Here is a 19,676-nt window from a genome sequence, read left to right as displayed (position 1 = left end):
CAGATGGAATACAACGTGAGGAAATGTGAGGTTATTTACTTTGGTAGTAGCAATAGGAAAACAAAACCTTTTTATAAAGGCTTGAAACTTCTAAATATTGATGTTCTGAGGAAACATGCACATGAGTGCACTCATACAGGGAACATAGCATACAGATTCAGCAAGCATTTAGGAAGACAAATAGCATATTGACATTTAGTACAAGAAGACTGGATACAAGAATAAAGAAGGCTTGCTACAGTTCCACAGTGCTTTGGTAAGTCCATGCCTGAACACAGTTTTGGTCTCCTTTATTTAAGGGAGGATATGTTGCATCGGATGTGCCACTGTGTGATGATTCACTGGATTAGGCACTGGGATGAGAAGATTGTCCTCTGATGAGAGGTTGAGTAAATTGGGTCTTTAGTCTCTGGTGTTTAGAAGAACGAGAGGTGATCTCATCGGAACATACAAGTTTCTGAAGGGCTTAACAGGATAGACATTGAGAGGATGTTTTCCTGGCTGGGGAATCTAAAACACAGGGGACACAGTCTCAGGATACTTTGCCGATCATACAGGACTGAGATGAGGAGATTTGTTTTTCACTCAAAGGGTTGTGGATTCTTTTCTCCAGAGGGTTATGGATGCTCCGTTGTTGAACATATTAAAGGGTGGGATAGATTTTTGGTCTCTCAGGGAATCAAGGAGTATGGGAACTGGGTGTGACGGTGGAGTTGAAGTTGAAGGTCAGCCTATCGAATCATGAAGCAATTTTGTCAGGGTTTGTTAGTCTATTCCTGTCTCTTATGTTCTTAATACAACCTTGAAATGATCAAGAACAGGAGAGACATCACACACTTCTATATATGGCCGTAGTAGCAGGAATCCCTAACACTCAGAAACATAATTTTCATTGGGCAGGATGGGAAAATTCTGCCCAATTAGTTCAAAGGAAGTCCTGTTTTTGGTACAGGTCTCTATTTAACAAGTACAACTGTTTCAAAAAAGTAGCCCAAGAATCCTGTTTGAAAGTATCACAGATTTGGTTCATGATGATAGGATGTCAAGGCTCAAATTTCCACCTTTTTCTTTTCCTATTCTCTCAATTCCTACCAGACCCCTTCCCCCACCTCTCCTGGTCAGACATTTGGAGGAAGAGAATGATAACGCCCAAGGTCCCCCATAATGGTCACTTGGGCTTTATATTGGAGTACACTATTAAAGAGTTGTATAATATTGGTCTGCTTTTAGTGTCACCACAGACCTCAGGTAAATGTGTCTGCGGAACAGGTTCATGAGTCCAAGGGTTTGGGAATTAGAAGCAAAGGTGGTTCGGAGTGGATGCTGAATGTGGAGCACCTGATTCTACCTTCAGATAAGTAAACGTAAAATGAAAACCTATGTTGTATGTCAGACCTAAGTTCTAGTTGCGAGTCAACCAACCTTTCTGAGGGGGACTCAAGCAGATGTTAAATGCCTCATTTGCAAGTGCAAAGTGCCTAACTCCTGCTTAATACATGGGTCAAGGATGATTATTCCTTCCCAGTATGGCGGGTGATAGACGTATGCTTCCTGCAGTCCCATTGAGTAGGCCAGTTAGTGCCTGAGTAATGGCCTGGATTCTCCCAGCCCGTTGTGCTGCTTGAGTAGCGCAACAGGCTGGGAGTCATCAGCGGGAGAACGTGCCGGAGATTCATTTAGCTGAGCATGCCTAAAAAACGGGCGGGAAATTCCCCTGTTTTCCATTGAGCACTTGGTTTTTTGTTTGAGAGAATCCCAGCCTATATGACCACTTTTATTGGCTATTAACTCTGATTAAGTATGGTTCCATGGGTGTAAAGACACTCAACCACACAGGATTTTTTTTAATAAATAACAATAAAACGGGGGAGGTAGTGGAAGCGAATACAGAGTGACTTCTAAGGGGTGTCGTGACAAATACATGAATAGGATGGGAATAGCTGGATATAGTGCCAAGAAGGGTAGGGGCTTTTAGTTCAGTCGGGCAGCATGTTCGGCTTGGAAGGCTGAATGGCCTGTTCCTGTGCTGTAATTTTCTTTGTTCTTTGTTCCATGATTGGATGGCAAGTCAGGTGATCAGACGTCCAGGAATATATTTAACCAGAATCGACAATTTGAGTTTAGATATAACTGTCAGCCATGCTGGAGAAAAATGTTTGAGATAATTAAATGGTGGGTGGGTCATGGATCTTTAGCTGAGATTATTCTGTACTGCATCTTAGCAATTTAGGGTTTAACTGCTTGAGTATTGGGAAAATGGGATAGAGAATTACCAGGGGCTGCCTCTATAGTAAAGTTTATTTATCAGTCACGAGTAGGCTGACATTAATGCTACAATGAAGTTATTGTGAAAATCCCCTAGTTGCCACACTCTGGTGCCTGTTCAGATGCACTGAGGGAGAATTTAGCGTGGCCAATGCACATCTTTGGACTGTGGGAGAAAACCCATGCAGACAAAGGGACAATATGTAAGCTCAACACAGACAGTGGCCCAAGCTGGGAATCAAACTTGGGACCCTGGTGCTATGAGACAGCATTGTGCCACCATGCCATCCACTCTGATAGTAGCTGCAGGTTAAAGGACTGCGATTACAAATGCCACAGTGAAATCAGAACTAAAAAGGAAAAGAATACAGGCCACTGCAAAACTGGGCACAGACTCTTGTGGTAACTGAAAAATCTCCTTTTTAACCACGGACTTCAAATCTTTTAATAGACAGTCTGAATGGCCATCTTGTGACTTTACTGCATTGGAATATCACAGAACGTTTCACAAAGACCATTCAACCCGCATCACGTCAACTAGCTAAAAGCATTCCATTCAAATGCAGTTACATCATAAAATGCTCGTGTTTGCTGGTCTGAACTGATAAAGAATCTTGATGGAAAGATAAGCGAACCGCGCCCCAGTGAACAGCTTGGGACGTGCCGCACTTTGATGAAATAGCAATCACAAGACCAAAACATCATTGTGTTTTTAGGCAATATTTGCTCCTGTGATTGCTCCATAACACAGAAGAGCTAAGATGAATAAATCAGAAGTAAAGATGCATTAGCTACAGGAGAGCTGCCTTTTACAAATGAGGGTGGAGTGTAGTACACAATAAGTGTTCCCCGATTGTTAAAAAATTCTAAATATGGCAAAAGTCGCTTAAATAATGTGTAGAATGCAGCAAACTGTGGACATTTATTTCTAAATGCATACTGGTAAAAACAAGCCAGTAATATTTCTAGTGAATGAATAACTATTTGCCCTAGTCAATGCATTATGTAATTTGCAATTATGCTGCTTATCATCTACTTAAAAGATATACTTTTCTAAATACATTGCTGGTTCCGATGTAAGCTGATATAAGAGATTGTGTAAACTTTTAGCAAGCTAACCCAGATCATTTAAATGTTTATCCAACAATAGGTTTTTATTTTATAGCTTACTATGTGACGCTGTCTAGAACATAGAACATTACAGCTCAGTACAGGCTCTTCGACCCTCGATGTTGTGCCGACCAGTGGAACCAATCTAATGACCCTCTAACCTAAACTATTCCAATGTTATCCATATGCCTATCCACTGACCATTTAAACGCCCTTAAAGTTGGCAAGACCACAACTGCTGCAGGCAGGGCATTCCACGCCCTTACTACCTTCTGGGTAAAGAACCTACCTCTGACATCCGTCCTACAATTACCACCCCTTAATTTAAAGCTATGTCCCCTCGTGTTAGCCATCACCATCCGAGGAAAAAGGCTCTCACTATCCACCCTATCTAACCCTCTGATCATCAGTCTACACTCCTTGCTGCCTTAGAAAAGCAGCCAGCATAATTAAGGATCCCACACACCCCGGAGATTCTCTCTTCCACCTTCTTTCATCGGGAAAAAGATACAAAAATCTGAGGACACATACCAGCTGACTCAAGAACAGCTTCTTCCCTGCTGCTGACAGATTTTTGAATGGATTTACCGTGCATTAAGTTGATTTTTCTCTTCACGATAACTATAACTGTGACACTACATTCTGCACTCTCTCCTTTCCTTCTCTTTGTTGTATAGTGGGCAAAAAACAATACTTTTCACTATATACCAATACATGTGACAATAATAAATCAAATCAAATTCTAATCAAATATACCTCCATAACGTACTACTTCATGTATTACCTTTAGGAAGGTTTGAACCCAAAGTCGAGATCGAATCTTCAGCACTGCACTCTCCCCTTTTCCCAGATAATCAACATGGCAAAATATTTTGGTACAATTAATGTTGTTACAATTCTGTAAAAAAAAACAAAGGGGTCAATGATAAGAAACTTTACCAAGATGCAAATAATTGAACTGTTTTCACAATTCTTTGATTCCTTTTCCCCCCCACAGGCAATCATAAATTTAAAAAGGAACTCAAAACTGAGCCTTGCATGTGATCCTGTAAAATGTGTTTTTTATTTATATTATCAAAAAGAAGACTTGTAAACGTTCTTGTGGTGACTGCCCCCCACCCCCACAACTAGTTTTACAGCATGTCATTGCTGCTTGATGTGGTGAAGTGCTCCGTGAGTGCACGTAATGACATGGCTGAGGACGAACATTTTTCAGCCACAGATATTGATTGTACATGAAGGAGACAAGTTCAGTGACTGTCGAAGAGCACTGGTTCCTGAAGTCATCATATCAAGTGGTTAGCAGGCTTTCCGTATTTGCTTATGAAATAGTATGTCAAAAGACATGCACGTATAATGTACTGAAAACATTTTTCAGGATGATCAGGTGTTACATTCATATCTGGCAAGAGAATAAGTACAGTAAGAAGTCTCACAACACTAGGTTAAAGTCCAACAAGATTATTTGGCAGCACAAGCCTTCAGAGCGTTGCTTAAACCTAGAGTGTTACTCCAGGTTAAAGTCCAACCTTTGGCTTTAACCTGGTGTTGTGAGACTTCTTACTGTGCTTACCCCAGTCCAATGCCATCATTTCCACATCAAGCCAATAAGTTACAGCAGACAAGCATCATGCAAGTTCTCTAATGGAATCACAGGTAGGATTCCAGCCTGCTGCCTCAGATAATCCCAATGTATTTTCTCCACCACATCCTATGACTATCTTTAAACAAAAGTATAAACATTATTAAGTTTGAAAATTAAGGTATTTTTTCAACTTAGTTATCCCTTATTTAGCCAGCCCTGGTAATTGTGGGTGCAAATCCTGTAATGGTGCTAAATCTCCAGAGGCGGGAAAATGGGATTTGCGCCAGTGAGGTTTCAGTTAGAGAGATGCCCTGACCCTGTCTGTGACATGATGTGCACATTCTAACATATATTATAATGTCATTAAAGAGCTTGATGCCATTGTGTCTGCCCATGATGCTTCCTCCGCCCCCCCACTCCCCCCACTCATGGTGATGTGATGCCATGTCAGCACGAATCACAACTGGTTCAGAAACGATAACGAGTTGGGATGACCATGCTGGGGCCCGGAGGTTCCTGTAGGCCTTGTAGGTTTAAGGGCATGCCTGGCATTGTCCCCTGGCACTGCATGGGAATAGGGCTGGAATAATGCCAAGGGGACACTTGCAAGGGGGGATACCTGCAGGACACATATGTAGGGAGCATTACCCTGCTCCATTGTGGTGGGTTCCCCTTCTGTATGTGTGGAAGGGGCATTCTCCTTATCCTTGGGGGGGGGGGGGGGGGGGGGGGGGGGGGGGATGGTGGCAGGGTGCGGTTTCCCTTCTGCGTGAAGAGTTTGGGGGGAGTTCCCCATCACCGCTGGGGGGAATCCTGATGCCTGTAGCAGGGGCTTCCTGATGTTCTTTAAAAATGGCATCTTTTGATCGCAGTTGCCTGCATTGCTGGCTTGTTTAGGCTCTGCCCCCTCCAGCTAGCTATATGATTCTTGCCAGCAATTCTGTATTGCAGAGTGTTGTTAAGTCGGGAGAAAAAAGGCATCTAAAACTGGCGAGTTTCTCATATCTTCTCCTGCCTGTGCATCTTGAGGAAGATTGCACCCTGTCTGTGAGTTGAAAATGCACTAAAGTATAAGAAAATACATAGGGAAGGAAGGATCTTTTGACTTGTCCTGATGAGAGGTGACTTATTTCAAGCCTCTTCTGAAAGGGTAGAGATGGATTCCCAGGCTTCCCGATGAGACATTGATCAATTCCTGGCCTCTGTGGGTGGTCCTCCTAACTTTAGTCTGACAGGAGCTGAGCTTGAATCCTTCCCAAGGCCTTGCCTGCTCGCAGTTGATTCCAATCCTAAGACCTCCCCAGTCAGTAGTGATCCCAGTCCTGATAGGGATCCCTCAGCTTTGTGCCTGGCGCTCACTCTTCACCTTCTTTCGACCTGTATTCATAGAATCATAGAATCCCTACAGTGCAGAAGGAGTCCGTTCAGCCCATCAAGTCTTTGCCAACTCTCCAACTGAGCATCTTACCCAGGCCCCATCCCTATAACCCCATGCATTTACCATACTAATCCTCCCTAACTACCAAGGAGACACCAAGGGGCAAATTAGCCAGGCTAATCCAACTAACCTGCACATCTTTGGATTGTGGGAGAAAACCCATGCAGATATGGGAAGAACATGCAAACTCCACACAGACAGTGACCCAAGGCTGGAATTGAACTCGGGTCCTTGATGCTGTGAGGCAGCAGTGCCAGCATGTTGCTGGGGCTGAGCTAGAGGCCAAAACCCTGTAACTGTTTTTAATGATGTTGATTTAGGGATGAATATTGGACAATACATTGGGGATAATTCCCCTGCTCTTCAAAATAGGGCTATGGGATCATTCACATCCACCCAAGGGGGTGGACAGGGTTTCAGTTTAATGTCTGTTTTGAAAAATAGCACTTCATTCCTCAGAAATGCATTTTGCTTTCAAAATCAACCACATTCTTTTTTATATTCATTTGTGGGACATGAGCATTGCTGGCTGGGCCAGCAGTTATCACCCATCCCTAGTTGCCCGAAGACAGTTGAGAGTTAGCCACAGCGCTGTGGGTCTGGACTCTCGTGTAGACCAGACCAGGTAAGGATGGCAGATTTCCTTTCCTTAAGGACATTAGGGAACCAGATGAGTTTTTCCTGACAATCAACAGTGATTTCATGGTCAACAATAGATACTTAATTTTGCATATTTTGTTTTTCTTCAAATTCAAACTCCACCATCTGTTTTGGCGGGATTTGAACCCTTGACCCCAGAATGGCAGCTGAGTTTCTGGATTAATCATCTAATGATAATGCCAGTAGGCCATCGCCTCCCCATTCATTCACTGAATGAAGTTCATTCTTGATGTAAGATTCAAGGTAATTTTTTTCACAGCCTTACTTTGGATTTAAATTATTAAGCTGAAAATGTAGCTAACGTTAAAATTCCATTAACTAAACATACCAACAATTGTGACCTACCAGCAGAATGGCATTGCCACCTTATTTGCCAATGGTTCCAAGGGGATACACTTATATTTTAAGGGGAATTTCTGAAGGTACCAAGGATCAAATACATATAATACATATACAAAGCCCTCGAAACTTAACTAAACTCAGTCCTCAATCCTCAGACTATTAATCTTTGCAAGTCCATAGAATAATTATTACACTTCATTTATTTAGAGTGCAGCTTTATAAAGGCCTGTTATGTTAAGCACTTTTTATGGACAATATTCATATTTTAAAGATCACTTTAAGGAAATTATATTACACATATCTTATATATATAAAATGTTCAAAGAGTATTTGGCACTTAAAAGGTTATCACCAGAAGCTAATTTCCAGAAATATCTAAATTATTCATTGAACATCCATCAAGCTGATTACGCTTTGCACTGTTTACTACGCCTTACAAGCAAATTGCAAAAAGGCAAGGTCAAACAAAATAAGGCGAGGTCAGACCTGGAAAGACAGATTTGCAGCTAACATAAACTGCTCAATGCTCGCAAGCAATTCTTCGAACCATTACAATTAGTAAAATATAGTTTCAACCATACAAACACACAGAAAGTCAAAAATGCTCCAGTGTGCCTGTTTTATTTTAGGTCCAAACACAGAACCTCACTTGAAGGCCACAGATTTAAAGAGGGTGCTGTTTTCTCAATGTCTCAGCAAAACCATGCCTTTACTTGCATTCAAACTGCCTTCAGAAAATCGAGTGAAGTACGTAGTTTTTAGTATTCGAGGCATTTCCTGTTCACTCTTCTTCCAATTCCAACCTACTAATTTCACGTTCTACAATTGCGAGAACAATGCGAAGTGCCACATAATAAGTAGCAAATTCCAATTGGATCCATGAATGGGACAGACATGTGCATTTCCTATAGCTCAGAGCTGACTGATGTCAGGTTAAAAAAAATAAAGAACATAGGGCAGGATTTTCCAGCTGCACTCATCCCAAGGTCAACGGACCTTTGCATGGTCCATGTCCCATCTGCTACAATTCCCTTGTAAGCGGGACTGGCAAATTTCACCCATAGTATTAATTTTGGATTTCTGTTGTACAAATTATAATTAGTTTTTCTGTTGGCAATTTCACTTTATTTTGTTTTACCCCTTGCTGAAGGAATTTTCTCACCTAAGGGTGAGAATAACATTCAGCTATTCTCATTTTTTGGGGGAGGTGTGTGGACTTCAATATATATATGATGTTGAGATGCTGGTGTCGGACTGGGGTGGGCACAGTAAGAAGTCTCACAACAACAGGTTAAAATCCAACAGATATATCTGGAATCACAAGCTATCGGAGCTCTGCTCCTTCATCAGGTGAGTTCCCTTCATTTAATTGACATGAAATATGTAAGTGGGTTTTAAAACCTGAAAGAAATAGTGATAAGAATTAGACGATGAAAGCAAAAATTAGACAATCTCTTTAGGGTTAAGGAGGCTCGAAGATAACAGCCTGGCTGGTGTGCTAATTCGATTCTGGAGTCTGTGGTACTCTGAAGTACTATTGATAATTGACTGACCACAGTGGCTTACTAATGGAATCTGAGGATGGGCTTGTCACTGGCCACTAGGATTCTTTCCAAGGAGCTCCACATAATTGTACAAGTCAACAGCCTAAAGAAGATAGAGTGATTTACCCATTAAAGAAGTGAGACTGGTGCCAGGAAACTTCTCAATGTGTTGTGCTGGGAGGTCACGTGATTTTAGCTATTTAAATCCCGACGGTTCTCTTATGCATAACTCTTTGGGATAAGTGATGCTATGGGAGTTTTACACGCATAAAACAGTCTTTCACCATGCCTGGCCAGGTGATGTGTGTCGTAACTGTGCTTCCCACCAAATTAGGAAAGGCTGAAAAAGGCACATCCAGTGTCCGCATCTGAAACAAGTATTTTGTCTAATGCCTGTTTTGGAGCCCCTTTACAAAACTGAGCAGCTCCCAATGTGGTCAGCTGAGCACTGGGACCACTGCATTCAGGAAATCATGGAGTATGTGACTTGGCCGGCGTTTCTTAAAAGAACTGCTGAATATAACCACCAGCGAGGCAAGTATTAAAACAAAACTGAATGCGGAACTGGGAAGTACTAGGACTGCTCTCCCACTCCTGAAGCTGAAGCCCTCTTTTCCAGTGAGCTACCAGGGTACCAGCAGGTAGCTGTGATTTGCTCCTTTCATGCCAGTGAGGTCTGAGGCTATACCTAATATTGTGATCAGTTGCAGTGATCATTCTCTGCCTCCTGTTCTCATTGACAGGCTGCTGCATACCAATTTCTATGCCCTTGTATCTGGACTCTGCCAATGCCTTCCAAAGCTTTCTACGCTTGTTTAAGTGGAGTGTCCCCCAACCAAGAGAAAAGTGTACTCTTCATATTGGGCAAACAGTGACTTTTATTCTGTAGATATCTCATTATCTCGGTTTGAAAACTGTTTGAATTGGATGATGGGATTCCATCAAATATTTAACCGTAGAAAAGAAAATATTCAGAAAGAGTGACTTAAAAGAAAACTGGAGAATAAATATTAGTCAAACATTACTACTTGGAAGTTATGAATGTTTAACAGTTTATCAGTGAATTAAGTCTTTTGTTAACAATTAGATGGATATAACAATGTTTTGTCAGATGTCAGCAGTCCGCTAAAGTTTATTTTACTTTGCTTACTGTGCTGTGCAGTGGTCTAAAGATTATTTGTCTTACAGCAAATATTTTAAGAGTTATTGTTATATTTTTTTAAAAAATAGGGTCGATAGAGCAAATGAAAGGGCAGAATTTCTTGGGCATATTAGATTGCTTGGGTGCACAGTGGGAACATTAGGTGAGAGAGATCAGATGCCATTCGGTTTGTCCAAACATTTCTCATACATACATCTGAAAATCTCTTCAGTGTATATTCTGGCAACTTATTGATTACTGGCAAGACTGCGGAAGCCTGCCATGACCCTGTTCTGTAGACCCCCATTGTGCGACATCCATTGCTGGTTCCTGGTAGAGTCTGGGGGCGGGGGATTCCATCATTACTCAGAAGCAGGAAAACTGATAAGGACAAAGGTGAAACTTCAGATCTTCAAATCTGATGAATCAAAATTTCAGATCGTCAAAAGACCTTTCACAATTCTGCCAAAGTAAAACAAAAACTTGGCTGTAAACTGTTGAACATAAAACAGCTTGTAGAATCATCGCATCCCTATAGTGTCGAAGGAGGCCATTTAGCCCATCGAGGCTGTATCGACAACAATCCCACCCAGGCCCTATCCCCAAAACCCTATATATTTACTCAGCTAGTCCTCCTTACAGTAAAGGACAATTTAGCATCCTCAAACTGTCATCCCAGGCTGTTTTTCGTTTGTCCTTTCTTCAGCTTAAGTTTAAGTTTATTTATTAGTGTCACAAATAGGCTTACATTAACACTGCAATGAAATTACTGTGAAAATCTGCTCATCACCACACTCTGGCACCTGGGTACACGGAGAGAGAATTTAGCATGGCTAATGCAGCTAACCTGCACATCTTTTGGACTGTGGGATGAAACCAGAGCGCATGGAGGATACCTATGCAGACAGAGGGAGAATGTGCAAGCTCCACACAAACAGTCACCTGAGGCAGAAATTGGAGGCAGAAATTGAACACAGGTCCTTGGCATTGTGTGGCAGCAGTGCAAACCACTCTGCCATGGTGTTATTACACAGGTGGGCAATTGCAAAGACTGGCATTAAGTTTTAGTTGTCATTGACAATGCACAATGCTACAGGAATAATCACTTTCTAAAAGGATCAACAAAGATTGTTTTCACCATCGACATTGCCCTTTTCTTACCAGTGCTTTAGTCTGCTCATATTTTAGAGGTTGCGGTAACCTCACTTCTCGTCTTGTGATGTGATGTGTGGTCGGAGGCTCCCACAAGCTGATGTGTTCTCCAATCGCTGACGGGTCAACAGTCTACAACCAGAAAAATTACACACCATGAGAGTAGCTTGACTGATGACCACTGAAACCATGAAATCATGAAACTTGACCTCTTTCATATGCACTGTCTTTAGATTTAAATGCATATTCTTCCTGTAAATTGAATCTGTCTATTGAGAATGTCAGACAAGTTAATCGCATCTAGTGACATGAAAGCATAGCAACCTTACAGCCCAGCTTGATGCTATCCATCACTCCCTTTAATAAGTTAATGCATTTTGTTATGGAATCCTTTACATTTCTATCAACAAAGCGACATTAAAAAATTGAGAAAGGTTTCATATATAAAAAATTATTTCCTCATATTGTCATAATAAGCCTGAATTTGCTGTCAAACAGCAAGGTTAATGGCGTTTGTGATTATTTATAGCCAAACAATACAGGGTAGGGTGGGTGCACAGTTTAATGCGAATATTCACAAATTGCTGTCCCAGTTACTCCTCTTTGCTGTTAGATTTGCAAACATGCCTCTTCTTTTTAGCTTCCCCATTTGTTTTAGGCAATTGCTCTATTTCCTCACGGATTGCCAATTAAACTTGCCAGAGAAAGCTAAGTCTTGTCATTATAAACATAAGTGCCCTTTTAATACGAGTGTTAATGACTGCTAATTAACATCTCTGGAGCAGAAAATTTATTATCTTAAGTGTGGGATATCATTCTTTCACGTTTTGAATTTGTTTGAGGTGTTTTCATGAGTTATTTCCCAATCCTTAAGCCTCATTGGTTAGAGAGGTATCTCTTGTTTGCCCTCATTTTCCAGCTGCCATGTTTCCATTCTTGCTCCAGTTTCAGATTCCCACTGGCAGCAATTCTGCCAGCAAAAATGTTTTGAGCAGAAGGGGAGAAGTAAGCCTAACAACAAAGAACAAAGAACAGTACAGCACTTGTTGCAGCAAATGCTGGCCTATTGATTTATTTTACTGAAGGATCATATCCAATGTTCATATGATATCCAGGACAACAATCATCCCCTCACTTGGTTCTAACTTGAGCAATAATGGAAAATGAAGCTTAGTACAGTCTCAACACTTTTTGTCTATTATTTGAAAAATATTGGCTCAGATCTTCCAGTCCCAGGACCATTGCGTGTTCTCTGGAGGGTACATGGCGGGGAGCCCTTGGAAATTTCAACTTAAGAACTTTGCAGGAATTGCCTGGGAGGTTTCAACTTCCAATAGGCATTTGTCTTGAATCCAGAACCTTCCAAAAACGCTTCCAACTCTTGAGTTAAACTCAGAGATGTCAGAGAGATCCAACTCACTTATCAGAATAGTTACCCAGGGAAGTTAGAGAGGATAAACCCGTATCTAACTCTTGGGTAACTATACAAATTACACCCCCTCTCCCCACACTGATCATGCTCCACAGCTCTCTGCTTCACTTTCCAACTCCCCAATGCTCTGACTTTCTGTTGTTCCTCTGACTCCCACCTCCTAACCTCACCACCCTCCCAGCCTATCCAACTATTCTGTCTAAGTGGCACCCACCACCCTGTCTAGCCATACAAACCATCTTGTCAACCTACGCAACTTCACCATCAACCATCCTGCTCACGCTACCCAACATGCCACTTATCTAACTGCTATTCTTCCACTTTCTCCACTCTACCCACCTACCTCACTCACAATTACTAATCAAAAGCTTTTCACTGAGTTAGTGAATGAAAACCATGGCTTCACTGACGATCCTATCCTCACCAGGAAGGAAACAGATAAACTTTGCATTTCTGAAGAGGTCTGGTTCAGAAGTTTGAGTGAGAAGTGTGGGACTCCAGTGCTGTGTACAAACTAGGAAAGGAGAGATATTCCAATAGTGACTGCTGCTCAGCCCATTAACTTTAGCGATATTTTGAATCCAGCTCCATTCTCTACAACCTGCATCTCTTTTAAATATCCTCATATATACTGGATCCTGTAGGTCTTTAAGGCTGTAAATTAAATTTCATTGCTATTTAGACATGGTTGAACTCAGGGGTCCTATTGTACCCTATGATAAACCAGCAGCCATGCTATGGACAGAGTGCTAGAAGGTGGATTAGCATGGGGCTAGTGCTTTCTTTTCTTTGTATTTGAATGGCCTCTTTCTGTGCTGTAACTTTTCTATGGTTTCTATCCTTTAAAAAAGCCTATAAAAATGAAATTAGATGCAGTCTTGACATATTCCCATCTTCATGACCTGCCTGCTGTGTCCAAGGGGCTGAAGGACATCACAGCTGCCAAATGACAATTGAAGTATTAATAGAAATGGCCCCAGGGTACGCTTAACAGAGACTACTGGAAGCCAGACATCAAGTGAACTTCTAAATAATTAATAACTATGTACAACTATATACACGCAGAGAGATGCACGAGGCTCCTTCCAGAGGCATCTTTCTCTGCTTTCTGAAAACACATGATCTTACTTCACTGATGATGTATATTAGCTGTTCATGCAATGGCCATTTACCCTTTAGACTCTATCTCTTCCCAGGTTTTTCATTCAACTCATTAACTATTCACACCATCCTATCACCCTCATTCAGCCCCTCAAGTAACTGTTAACATTGTTGAGTCATTGGGTGGTTTGATTAGTCTGCCAAATCATGTTCTTGTTTCCTATGGAAGAGGGCTACGGTCACAGTCACCTTGTGATTGGGCCTGTGTGCCATTTAGTAAGTTGTTTTGAGTTGTATTATTGGTTTACTGAGTAGTCAATCTAATCCTGTAAAGGTTGTCTGCTGAATGCCAGTGCAGGTCTGTTTCACCTGAGGATGCTGCATCTTTTCTATCTCTTGGCCTTAAGGCACGGCCGAAGGATATGTGGAAGACCGAGGAGCTGTGTGCCTAATCATTCATCCTTGGAGTCACAGTCTGTAGTGGTATCGACTGATAATTCAGTAAGCTTAGGTCGATGTAGTAATTTTTCCTCAACAGAGGTTTGACAGGTTGGATTCCTCTTTCAGCCTGACCATTGGCCTGTGGGTACCTGAGTGAGCTGGTGACATGAACAAAACCCTCTGCCTCCATGAAGCACTTGAAGAAGTTGTCTGCAAACTGTGGCCCATTATATGAGGCAATCAGAGACAACCAATTTGGGGATATCAGGCATGGCAAACATTCCTTGAGCATGGCAATATTGTACACTATGATTGGCCCACTCTGCAGCTGGCCCATCAGACCGTTTCACCTCAATCCACTGAGAATAATAATCCATTGTGATACAAAAAGGTCCATCTCTGTGTGCCCACAAAAAGGTCCATCTCTCGGTGCGCCACAGTTGGAATTGGCAGGAAGACACCATCAATGGCTCATTGTAATCTTTGCAATGGATGGCACAAGAAATAAGATTGAAAATGGTGTCCTCAATAGCTCTGGAGATGCCCAACCATTAGACCGAACTACTGGCGCATGCCCAGCACTTAGTGATATCCAGGTGTTCCTGGTGTAGCCATTTGAGAACGAATAGCCTAAGGACACTGGAATGACAATGTGGTCATTATAGACTAACAAATCATCTGTAAGACTAAGTTGATGATGTTGGACAAAGGACTGCTTCAGAATACAACTGCTAGGAACATACGCATGCCGTTCAGTAAAACAGTACTCTCTTATCTGTGCACACTTGGCATTAGACATCTAGGCTGCTCAATGTTTTCTCGTTTCTGGGTAATAACTGAGAGGAACTTGGTGGACAAGAAGATGTGGGGCTCCACATCCTCAGAAAAATATAAATTGCTCTGTACAGACTTCCCCACAGGGATGTTGCTCAAAGTATGTGGTTTGCTATTTACCCTGAAGAGGTCCTAAACCTTTTGAATCTGCAGTGATTCAACAATTTGATTCTGAAGTGTCACTTGCCGATCACAGTTCTTAGCTGTGAAGACTGCGTTGTAAAATTGTTCATTTCATCAGTGTGTAATATCCACTCAGATCCCATTAAATTTCCTGTCTATTATTTCTGAAGACAAATCTCTACACGTGGATACTTATCTGCTTTACTTTTACTGCTAAAAGATAAATCCATATATAATTTACTAAAATATTTCAGGGTAAAGGTTCCTTTGCTATCTCCTCATTCAAAGATATTAACCATCCATACTCTGCTCCAATTATTGAGCAGAGTATGGATTATCAGGCAAAAGAGCAATGATTTGGTCACTGTTAACATAGCCATATCTTTATCTGAGCTTCAGGAGATGGTCAATCAGAGATCTCTTTCTCAGCTCAGTTTTTGCCTGATATTGTTTACATTTCCCTTGCTGTCTAAATTGGGCAGCTTTACTTTCTACTTGCGTCAATCTCAAATCCACTATAATTCAGACAGAAGTCCATAGAATCCCTACATTGCAGAAAGAGGCCATTTGGCCCATTGAGTCTGCACTAACTCTCCTGGAGCATCTTACTTAGGTGCACCCCTTGCGCCATTTCCTTAATTGCATGCATTTACCCATTTGGGAAACTAAGCGGCAATTTAGCATGGTCAATGCACCTAATCAGCACGTCTTTTGGACGGAGAAAACTGGAGCACCCGGGGGAAACTCACACAGATGGGAGAATGTGCAAACTCCACACAATCACCCAGACTGGAATCAAACCCGAGTCTCTGATGTTGTGAGGCACTAGTGCTAACCATTGTGCCACCATGCTTATTGAAGAGTTCCACATTTGGCTGAAGATCCAGGTAGAGAGGCAGAAGCTTTACATCAGGATGTCAGTGACCTCAATAATTGGAGCAGAGTATGGATGGTTAATATGAGGGAAATAGCAAAGGAACCTTTACCCTGAAATATTTTAATAAATTATATATGGATTTACCTTTAGCAGGAAAAGCAAGGCAAATAAGTATCCATGTGTAGAGATTTGTCTTCAGAAATAATAGACTGGGAATTTAATGGGATCTGAGTGGATATTACACGCTGATGAAATGAACAATTTTACAACGCAGTCTTCATAGCTAAGAACTGTGATCGCCAAGTGACACTTCAGAATCAAATTGTTGAATCACTGCAGATTCAAAAAGTTTAGGACCTCTTCAGGGTAAATACCAAACCACATGCTTTGTCCCACATCCCTGTGGGGAAGTCTGTACAGAGCAATTTATATTTTTCTGAGGATGTAGAGCTCTACATCTTCTTATCTACCAAGTTCCTCTTTGCTATTACCCAGAACCTAGGTTACGAGCCACTGCATTCAAAGGAAGGAGCTCACTCTTATTCAAGTTAAGCTTGTACCCTGAAATATGACCAAATCTCTCTCGTATAGATAAGACTTCGGAAATCGAGTTGGATGGGTCGCCGATATACAATAAAAATCTTCACACAAACATGACTAAAAAAATTTGTTTCATATAAAAGAAATCTTCAGCAAATAGATCAGCTGGCCTTAAGGTTGTAAGTTGAATATGTCAAATCTTCAGAAGTCTCAACGTTGGTTTTGGAATTCTGGGTTAATTGTGAAGCATTATCAGCAAGTGTTTAATCTGATATTAGTGGCAGGGCTTAGGTACAGCTCTGAAGAAGAGTCATGCATACTCAAAATCTTAACTCTGTTTCTCTCTTCACAGATGTCACCAGACCTGATGAATTTTTATTATAGATTCAAGTTTATTGGTCTTGTGTCATCCTGCCAGTTTGAGGAAGTACCAGAGAACAAAGAACAGGTCCTTCGGCCCTCCAAGCCTGTACCGAGCTAAACTAAAAAGAAAACCTTCTGCCCTTACATGGGTTGTATTCCTCTATTCCCTCTCTATTCATGTATCTATCTAGATGCCTTTTAAAACTTAATTTGCCACATTTATTCTTCACAACATGAGGAATCTTCCCAATTTCTGGCAGTGGTAAAGTAAGTTTCCATTGGTTTAAATTTTACATTATTCTACCCAATTGGCAAGCAGAAAAAACTAGTTTGAAGAGATTGGGGTTTCCATTAGTTTCAGTATATTTCCTGTGGAATCCTAAATGGCTTTGTAACTCTTGAACTTTTGCTGGAGTCTTTGATGATTGCTACATAGTTGACATTTTTGTGGCAGTGGGACAGAACGTCTGTTCACTTATTTGGTTCAATCTTGCTTTGTTAAGATTTGGTTGGTTCATGACGAGATATACAGGCCGGAATTTTCCAGCTGTCTTCACAGTCAGAATCTTCCTTTCCTGCCGAGAGTGAACCCTTGCCATGGGTTTCCTGGCAGCTAGGGGAGGAGGGGTGGAATAAGTGGATAGAATGGGAAACCCCATTGACAACGGCAGGATCATCCACTCCCACCAACAGTGAACCCCTGCCATGGGTCTTTCAGCAGCAAGAGAGTACACAGAATAGGAACCCGCAATGCTGGGCCACCTCTGTCTTCGTATGCTGCGGGGGAGGGGGAGCACGGAAAATCCCACCCATTGTCTCATCCTTGAATCAGGCGTCCTATTCAAGACACAAACATCTGTGACAATTCTGTTATACATATTTATAGCACACAGTGTCAGCAATTTGCAGTTCACTCTTGTGAATGTAGAAAAGATTTAAAATTAAAGTCTTGAATGCTAAAATGGTCTTTCAGCATCTAAGCAGTTAAACATTTTCTAGCTAAATGTGTTCCAGTATGTAATGACCCAATGTCCAAAAGCTGCTTGTATTTACTAATGATGTTGCTGAAATAATTTTAATTGATTGCAAATGTTTCAGATTTTTCAGTGATGACTGAATGTTCTGGAGAGGTTACACTGTTTACACTCATTTTTATTGAGGTCTTGGACTGAACAGTGTAATAAAACAAAGCAAAATTATACAAAAATGGATGAATGTAGACTATAAAAGACCAGAAATACTGGAACTGCTCAGCAGGTCAGACAGGATCTTTGGAGAGAGCACCAAATGCAAAGGGGCTAAATTGGGCAGTCCCTGAAAACAGATGAATGGATTGTAAATCAAGTTACTGCAGGCAGCTAGCCAACTTGGTGCTGCCTGCTCATTAGAAGATTGCTACATGAAGTCACCATGGCTGCACACAACAACAGGGGGCCCAAAATGGTAACTTTGTCATACCACTTAATGTTAACACGCACGGATTAAAGTGAGTCTGCCTCTCTTAAAGGGGAGGTGCATCGTGGCTGCAGCAGGTGCTGGCAGTCAGGTAAGAAATGATTTTCATCTGGGAAACACACATGGGTAATAGCACATGGGAGAGAGTGAGCTCCACGATCCATGGAGGTCTTCATGGAGAAAATTAAAAGTAGGTGATGTCCCATCTACGCAGGATGCCAGAAAGTCCAACAGACACATGCTGAAAAGACAGTTGGGAAAAAATGATATGGAGACTAATGCCTGGAGTTAACCACAGAGGACCTGGATATAGTGCTGTAAGAAGTTCAATAACTTCACATGAGCGGTTAAGGTCAGTGAGTTATCTTCAAATGATACATTTCATCAACTGTACAAGTAGCCTCAGACACTTCCCAATCTCATCTGACACCAATCTCCATCAATTGCAACGCACGTCTAACATTCATAGCCTCATCTTACTCTCACTCACTGAGCACTGCTGCTGGCTTCTCTCTCAGCTTGCATACACTGGCAGCTATTCAGCCATGACAGCAACATTCACCAAAAGAATGCATGGCACTCACTGGCACATTGCGTTCTCTTCTGTAGGACAAAGTGGCACGCAACAGGAGCTAGAAGGCACTAATCAGGAGGGAAAGTTGTGTCAATATAATCCCAGCCAGGCCCTATTCCCACAACCCCATGCATTTACCCTGCTAATCCTTCTGACACTAGGTCAATTTAGCATAGCCAATCAACCTAACTCACACATCAGAGCACCTGGAGGAAACCCATACAGACATGGGGAGAATGTGCAGACATTGACCCAAGGCCAGAATTGAACTTGAGACCCTAGCGCTGTGAGGCAGCAGTGCTAACCAATGCCACCCTTGACCTTGCCTAAATTTCTGTGCTATGTAACAAGGCTGGTATTACAGCTGTCCTGGAGGTCCTTCCTTTGTCTTTCAGTGATACTTTTCTATCATATAACAATTGCAAGATATCTTTGTTCCTCTAATTCTGGCCTGTTTTGCAGCTTCAATTGCTTCATCATTGGAGTCTGTGCCTTCGATTGCATGTGCACCCAGCTCTGAAGTTCCCTCACTGAACCTGTCCAACTCATTTTTGCTCCTCTATATCACCCTTTAAAAACCCATCATTTCTGCCTTAACATTTCCTTCTGTGGGTCGGTGCCAAGGTGGCACCTTAGCTTGTTAAAGACACTATACAATACAGGTTGTTGTTGTTATAAACATCATCTGGACAAGACTCA

At 41.7% G+C, this 19,676-nt stretch overlaps 1 protein-coding gene across 1 annotated transcript in view; it reads right to left on the bottom strand.

The window, feature by feature from the left end:
• Positions 1–19,676, bottom strand: part of itga8 (integrin, alpha 8) — a 188,696-nt gene that overhangs the window by 27,775 nt on the left and 141,245 nt on the right. The window contains exons 26-27 of the mRNA XM_080210484.1: positions 11,247–11,369; positions 4,160–4,273 (exon numbers count right to left, since the gene is read on the bottom strand). Of these exons, the coding sequence (XP_080066610.1) occupies positions 4,160–4,273; positions 11,247–11,369 (237 nt within the window). The remainder of the gene's footprint in view (positions 1–4,159; positions 4,274–11,246; positions 11,370–19,676) is intronic.

The sequence above is a fragment of the Carcharhinus amblyrhynchos genome, chromosome 2, assembly GCF_965287045.1.
Source record: "Carcharhinus amblyrhynchos chromosome 2, sCarAmb.v2.hapA, whole genome shotgun sequence".
Lineage (NCBI taxonomy): Eukaryota > Metazoa > Chordata > Chondrichthyes > Carcharhiniformes > Carcharhinidae > Carcharhinus > Carcharhinus amblyrhynchos.
The sequence above is the reverse complement of the archived record's forward strand: the minus strand, read 5'-3'. Positions and strand labels throughout refer to the sequence as shown.